General features: G+C 35.4%; 1 protein-coding gene across 1 annotated transcript; it reads left to right on the forward strand.

The window, feature by feature from the left end:
* Positions 1–289: 289 nt before the first annotated feature.
* Positions 290–2320, forward strand: LOC109012918 (class V chitinase-like). The gene is made up of 2 exons (XM_018994820.2): positions 290–1383; positions 1784–2320. Exons 1-2 carry the CDS (start codon positions 342–344, stop codon positions 2134–2136), a joined length of 1395 nt encoding a protein of 464 aa, XP_018850365.1. The 5' UTR covers positions 290–341; the 3' UTR covers positions 2137–2320.
* The last annotated feature ends 5962 nt before the right edge of the window (positions 2321–8282 follow it).

Raw genomic sequence — 8282 nt, forward strand, 5'->3', positions numbered from 1 at the left:
CATGTAGAGAAGTTGACATTTTTGGAGTTACTATATTGAGGATTTGATATATGAGTATGCGGAGTTAATTAAATTTGAAGTGTTTGCGTTTGATTTTGAGCTTTTAAAAGTGTATCAGCAATATTGAAATTGATTATCAGATAATATGAGTCAACTCTCCGGACTCTCAAGGACGGAGCGTTACGACGACATCAAAAAATTAATATGGCTTGTTTCTACATGGGTTTGAAAAGCCTATAAATACGCACGCATACATGGCTAGCAACTACCATCACTACTACCCCCAAGACGAAAAAAAAGAATAGTAACTACACCTGCTTAATTCGCCTTTCCTCGATCGAATGGCTTCCAGTGCTAGTACTGATTCTGTTGTGAAAGCCGGATACTGGATTTTCGGGAAAGACCCTATACGGCCGGTAGCAGATATAGCTTCCGAACTCTTCACACATCTTTATGCTGGCTTTGCCGAGGTCAACGCTAATGATGGCACGGTCACCATTCCTGAGCAATACTCGGATCAATTCCGAACCTTCACCGAAACCGTTCGAGTACGATCCCCTCAAGTGAAAACTCTTTTATCCATCGGTGGTGAAGGCTCTCCCATATCTCCAGTGGTCGAAGTTGCAGATAAGCGTCAAACATTCATAACGACCTCCATAGCTCTAGCCAGGAACCTCGGTTTCGATGGCCTTGACCTCTGCTGGCTGTACCCTAATTCCTCGACCGACAACCCTGACAATCTCACGTCACTCCTGCAGGGGTGGCGTACTGCCGCGGAGTCGTTGCTGCTAACTGCAACGGTGTTTCACCACCCGGTCATAGAGGGTAACATTACTTTCAATTATCCCATTCAGGCTATTAATGAAAAGTTGGACTGGATCAACGTACTGGCCGTTAACTTCTATACTCCCTCCAACTCACCCACTAAGACAGGACCGGTTCATGCGTGGCGTAATCCTCGAGAGCAAAACAAGTGTGGAAGTGAAGGCATTTATAACTGGATTAATGGAATTGATCCTAATCCTGAAAAAATTGAGACCAATAAGTTGGTCCTCGGCCTTCCATTTTTTGGCTATAAATGGACTCTGACAAACAGCGATCAACGTGATTTCTTTGCAGACGCTAATACTGCAACGTTAACCTCCTTAGCGTTCAGAAATATCCAGGCGGACTATATCAACATTAATATTGCAGGCCGTCTCGTGAATGATCACGACATGTTTGTTGCCTCCTACTGGCATCACGAGGTTACTTGGATTGGTTTTGACGATAAGCATAGCATCGCTACTAAGGTTAAGGAGGCGATTAGGGGAAATAACTTGGGCGGTTACTTTGCATGGGATCTGGCCGCCGATGACGACAATTGGACTCTCTCAAAAGCAGGTAATAATTAGCAGCATGGATTAAATAATATTGCGGCTAAATGTGATTTATTAGATTAAAAATAAAAAAAACTTTACAATCTCATATAATATAAAAAGTGATCACCTCGGTATATCATGCATGCAGTATTTCTTAAATAATGGTAACTAAAAATTCTTTTAGAATTGAGAAAATCTATTTAATTATAAACCTTATTTCTTACACACCCAACTGTATACCACTGGTTTAGAAGCTTAATTAATTTCCATATCAACTATACTAAAAAATATATATAATTGGTGTTTTCATTTTTATTATGTGTAGCAAATGAAACTCGATAGGTCTGTTAGCTGCTTGCTCTCTTTTCTGAAAATTTTATTTTCTATTCTCTAATGAACATAATTTCTCTTTCTTTTTGTAGCTTCAAATGCATGGGATAATGGTATTAACAATCCTGGTAGTACTACTACTATTACTACTGTTACTACTAATACTGGTAGTACTATAACTACTACTACAACTACAACTACTACTGCTGTTTCTAGAGATGGGGAAATTACTAAGACTGTTCTTACTGATACTACTACTGTTCCTGTTGGTGCTGCTTCTGGAGAAGAAGATATTAATAATGATACGCAAACTTCAGATCAAAACACTCGTTCTAGGACAAGTACTACAACTACTACTACTACTACTACTACTAGTGCTACTACTACTACTACTACTGCTACTAGTAGTAGTACTAGTTCTGTTAATATATGTAACATATTATAAGATGCTTGTAATATCAACAATAAGGCCAATGGCCTACTAGCTGGCTATATATCATGCTGTGTGGTACCTACGTTGTGTGTAATATTATTATTATAGAATCGTGTATTATTATTATTATCATCAATAAGGTTAATCTTGTGACCAATTGTACGAGATGATGATCAATGTTCTCATGTCTTTTTCATGATTATAATACATATTAGATTTTAATTAGTTTTTGAAAGTTTTGGAATTTTAAAATGGATAACCCTTCTTTATTCCTGAGATTTTGATTTTAATTAATAATTTAGACGTGATATATTAGGGTGTGGCTTAGAGCAGCACGAAAGCAAACATAACCCTAGAAACGTCATTTGGCTTTCTTTCCCACAATTAGCCGTAAATGCACGATTAATAGACTACTGTTAGATCATATATAACTTAATATCACTTCCATTTTCCGTTTAGTTCACATGCCAAATTTTACAATCCAAAAACAATAATAATTTTTAGTACTACACAGATCATAACTACTTGACAGCCTAAACTAATGCCGTACTTTAAGGATCAATTAATAATATTGCATGTGACGATCTACTATATATCATGAGTCTGGAGGCCGTAGTGATATTTTAGATTAGTCGGTTAAATAGGCTGTTTTGGGAGTTGGGATAATTTGTTTTAGACATAGTGGGATTAATACTACTCTTATGGTAATAACTTTAATCTATATATCTTTTGTTTGAGAAGATACTTGATTTAATTGTTAAAATTTTAAAAAGGTTGTCATAATTGAATTTGTTGATGCAGTGTTCTAGCAAGGCCGAAGAGGTTGAACGACCACAACAATGACTTGGACATAATTAATATGGTTCTAGATGCTCATTCATATAATAAATAACATAAATATATAAAGTTTAAATAGAGAAACAGAGATTTACATAATTCGGCATGAAAGCCTATGTTCATGGGTCGTTTAAGGGCAATATCCACTATATTGAGTGATCTTACAATCTCTCATAATTTTATATAACTAATCTCAATACAATGAATCGTGATCTAGCGACAAGGCTCGCATTGTGGTTCATGGATGGATTTTGTATAAATAATCATGTACCCCTGCACTCTAGGGTGGACAATCATGTACATGTATCTTAATCCAAAACCAATGTGGATTATGTTAAAACTAGCTATTTTGCATGCATTATTAAATTTTACTAATATATAGCGTATTATTTATTATAGATGAATATGTTTTCTAAGGCTATAAAAAATATTAAAACCGAACTCTTTAAAAACTGATCGTGGGTACTAAAACCCCCAAAGAGCTTGTAATAAACCCAGATAAAGTGTAGTAGAAATTAAGCTGGAAAAGAGAGAGAAATTAATAGGAAATGTGGAAAGTTTTGGAATTAATGTCACAGATAAGAACACAGCCGATCTCTTCGAGGGGAGTACCTTCAGGAAAAACACCAAAGAAAAATTGGAAATATTTTGATGCCCTCTAACAACCCCTTGCTACGGTCTATAACCAACCCAAACGCTACTCCACCTAGATGCATGGCTCCCAGCCAATAGGCTACCCCCAGTGGCCCAACTCCAAGACCCATTTACTAACTGCCCTTTTCTTTATTAAGCCCACGCGTGTTAAAGCCCATGACCCTTCACTGCTCACGACAATCACTTCAGTTCCTCTTCAACTCATCAATTCACTTTACTAAACTCTTAACCCCCCTTAGCCGCCATGTGACAGAACTTCCATGTACGCTACCAAGCCTAAATACGATAAAATTTCCCGTCAATAGAGTTGAGAACGACTAATTGCAAGAGGCTTGATCCACTCAACCACTATATATATATATATATATAGTGTTATAAATAATTGACTAGTTTGTGAGTATTTTTGATAATTAATTAATTGAGAATTTGTCATTGTGTGATCATGACCGATCGACGCGGTGTTGATGCGTCGATGAGTTGTAAGTCTCAACCAAGTTGTCTAGCTAGGACTCTAGATAGGGACTAGACAACAAAATGAAGCCATTCCCCACAATTATCAAATTTCCTAGAAATGCAATATTAATGGCTTTTAATAAATTAACAGATAACTACCTCATGACATCCTAAACTACTTTATATAATATTGCCGCGTACGTTAATTAATAATCGGTAATGTCTATAATATATATTATATGATCTCATGAACATATATAGACACAGTGCTAGTTGTAGACTTAGATCAAAGACTTTTCCTAAGTGAACCAAAAAAGACTTAGAAAGACTTTATAAATAATATACATTTAAAGAAACTCATTAAAGCAAAAGAGATATAATTGTTCATGTGTAACAGTTGTTTTTTTTTTTTTTTTTTAAGTTGCTTTTAATTCCTCGCTGCGTGTACGTACGTATGTTTCATAGCAATTAAGCAGATCGATGTATACTGCTTAATTTGCCTAAACTGCTTCTCCAAGATGGCTTCAATGAAGCGCGCGGTAGTATTAAAATTTCTAGTTTGAAAATTAGATTTTTCATGTCAATATTAATACAAATCTCAAGAAAAAAAATTAATTAATTAGCAACTTGATCTTAATTTTTCTTTTCCAGCTGGCATGTATTTTGAGTGTTAGACTTTAGTTTTACTTACTGAGATTTTGTAAAATCTCACTTTGGTATCCACACCTGAAGCTTCGCTCTTTAAAACTGTAGATTTTGATGCAAAGGATGGGTACGACTATGGAGGTCTGGCTCTGCATGAGGAGTAAAGATTCAGATTTTTTCTCCAAGATATTTATATGTTAATTTTTGGCTCTTTGTTATGCTTGGAATACTGTAATATATATTATTTTGTCTATGGGTGGAAGACCTGCGGCTTATAGACACTAGGATGGTGATGCAATTTAAATTTCTCTGGTATTGGTAGTTAGATTTTTATGAATATTTTTTTATTTTCTGCTGTGATATAACTGTACACATTATTTAATTATGTGTTTAATTATGTGAGCACACACTTATCAAAATGTGCGAGGGGTGAATGACCCGATCGAGCGGCCAACATGCCAACGACGTCGCATCTCCTGCCAAATCACTCACATATGGGTGCTGCGGGTGCCACATTTAACAATAGATTCTATATATATATATATATATATATATATATATATATATATATATATATATTTCAGCTGAATGATAGAGAATGTCAATTAAGGAGATCAATATATGGAATCTTGAGTGGATCGACTTATTTACATTAAACACATAATTAATTAGTTGGCTGCATTTCATGTGATATTGACAGATCATCTAGATGATGTGAAATCATAAAATGATTCAATTTTTTTTTTTTTTTTTGCAATCCATACCAGCATATTTCATGCCATTCATACGAACTTCTGCCATGTGGAATACTTAGATTACCCTTAATTTTTCAATTTAACTCGATATATATATATATATATATATTTGCTCAGGAGTTTTGTCTGAGAGTACTTTAGTTAGCTGGTGACTTTATTTTTTTTTTGGAAAACCACGAATCATCTTTACCAAGTTTTAAAATAGTTTCTATATTAATTAATCATACGCCTCAACACGTCAAGTCTATAGATTTAATCCGATCAGAAGTGTATAAAACCAGTTTTGTTGATATGGAGACCTACAAAATTATAAACAAAAGTATTTCGCCACATGCATGACCCGCCTATATATATATATATATATATATATATAGTTTATATATCTTTCTTATAAAAGCTAGCCAATGGATTGTGTGCTTGGTATTGCCATAATATATAGCCTTGGTCCAATATCGATCCCACAAGCAGCCAAGAAGTACTTATTCCATGCATGCGATAGGGCCTGAAATTGAGAGATTGATTCCTCAATCCACTTCGAGATATAAAGATACAAATAATAGTCGATCCTAAACGATTCCGACGTAGAAATGTCTCTGATTGATATTGCTTGATCTATGTATACGGCCGGCTTAGGTTAATTACAAATCTCAGATGGCTTCTGGATGCACATAGTGGGACGTTTTATGTACGTCAGTAGTACGTACTTAGCTAGAGACGTTAACGAATCATTATCTACATCAACCTCATGATGGCGCATGCAGTGATGCATGGACGGACTAGACAACAAAATGAAGCAGTCGAAAGCAGTAGGGTGGACAATCATGCATGCACATATATGTATCTTAATCCAAAACCAATGTGGATTATGTTAAAACTAGCTATCAAGCATGCATTATTAAATTTTACTAATATAAAGCATCTTATTTATAGTAGATGAATATGTTTTTTAGGGCTATAACAAATATTAAAACCAAACACTTTAAAAACTGATTGTGGGTACTAAAACCCCCAAAGAACTTGTAATAAACCCAGATAAAGTGTAGAAATTAAGGTGGAAAAGAGAGAGAAATTGATAGGATACTTGGAAAGTTATAGAATTAATGTCACAGGTAAGAACACAACTGATCTCTTCGAGGGGAGCACCTCCATGAAAACACGAAAGAGCAATTGGAAATATTCTGATGACCTCTAACAGCCCTCTGCTACGGACTATAACCAACCCATGCAGACGCTTCTCCACTAGATGCATGGCTCCCAGCCAATAGGAAATTTTAAGTAAAATACTACTAAAATAAAAAATACAACTAATAAAATGATAATTAGACTTAGCAGATCCAATATTATGGCTACGGCCCAATGACACAATCCTAAGACCCATTTATTAATTGCCCTTTTCTTTATTAAGCCCAAGCGTGTTAAAGCCCATGACCCACGACCAGCCCACGACCCTTCTTCACTGCTCCCGACAATCACTTCAGTTCCTCTTCAACTCATCACTTCACTTCACTTAACCAAAACTCCCCTTGAGCAGCCTTGTGACAGAACTTCCATGTACACTACCGAGCCTAAACACGATAAAATTTCCCATCAATAGAGTTGAGAACGACTATAAATAATTTACTAGTTTGTGAGTATTTTTGATAATTAATTAATTCAGAATTTGTCATTGTGTGATCATGACCGATCGATATCACTATATTATATATATATATATATGTGTGTGTGTGTGTGTGTGTTCAGTGTTGATGCGTCGATGAGTACTTGTAAGTCTCAACCAAGTTGTCTAGCTATAGGACTCTAGATAGGGACTAGTACCCATGCATGCATGCACGGACTAGACAACAAAATTAATTAACAGATAACTAGCTCGCTCACATCCTAAACTACTTATAATGCCGCGTACGTTAATTTATAATCGTTAATGTCTATAATATATATATATATATATAATATATTATATGATCTGAACATAGACACGATACGTAGTTGTAGACTTAGATCAAAGACTTTTCCTAAGTGAACCAAAAAAGACTTGGAAAGACTTTATAAATAATATACATTTAAAGAAACTAATTGTTCATGTCTTACAGTTGTTTTTTTTTTTTTTTTCCTAAGTTGCTTTTAGTTCCTCGCAGCGAGTACGTACGTACGTTTCATAGCAATTAAGCAGATCGATATATGTATACTGCTTAATTTGCCTAAACTAGTTGATCTCCAGCTAGATGGCTTCAATCAAGCAGTAGTATTGAAATTTTTAGTTTGAAAATTAGATTTGTCATGTCAATATTACAAATCTCAAGAAAAAATCGTGGGACGTTTTATGTACGTCAGTAGTACGTACTTAGCTAGAGACGTTAACGAATCATGATCACATCAGCCTCATGATGGCGCATGCAGTGATGCATGGACGGACTAGACAACAAAATGAAGCATGCAATCGAAGGCATTCCCAACAAATAATGGTTTTTTTTTTTATAAGGACTAATGGTTTTTAATACACAGACAAATATTACTTCACATATATGCAATTAATACACAGACAATATTCATGTGATAGACTTTTCCATATATGCAATTGGACGGATGGAGTACATTTGGGGTCAAGATTGCCTAGAATTCAAGCCAGAGAGATGGCTGTCCCAAGACGGCAAAAAACTTGAGGCACAAGATTCATACAAACCCGATGAATTTGATTGCCATAGCAAGAGAAGGAAAGATGAGGAATATCTGAAGAGGGGCCATGGAGGCAACAAAGAAGTAATCTTGCATGGCCACCGGGAAAGCACCAGCCGCCGAAAGCTAGAAACGGATGAT

The sequence above is a fragment of the Juglans regia genome, chromosome 6 (assembly GCF_001411555.2).
Source record: "Juglans regia cultivar Chandler chromosome 6, Walnut 2.0, whole genome shotgun sequence".
Taxonomy (NCBI): Eukaryota; Viridiplantae; Streptophyta; class Magnoliopsida; order Fagales; family Juglandaceae; genus Juglans; species Juglans regia.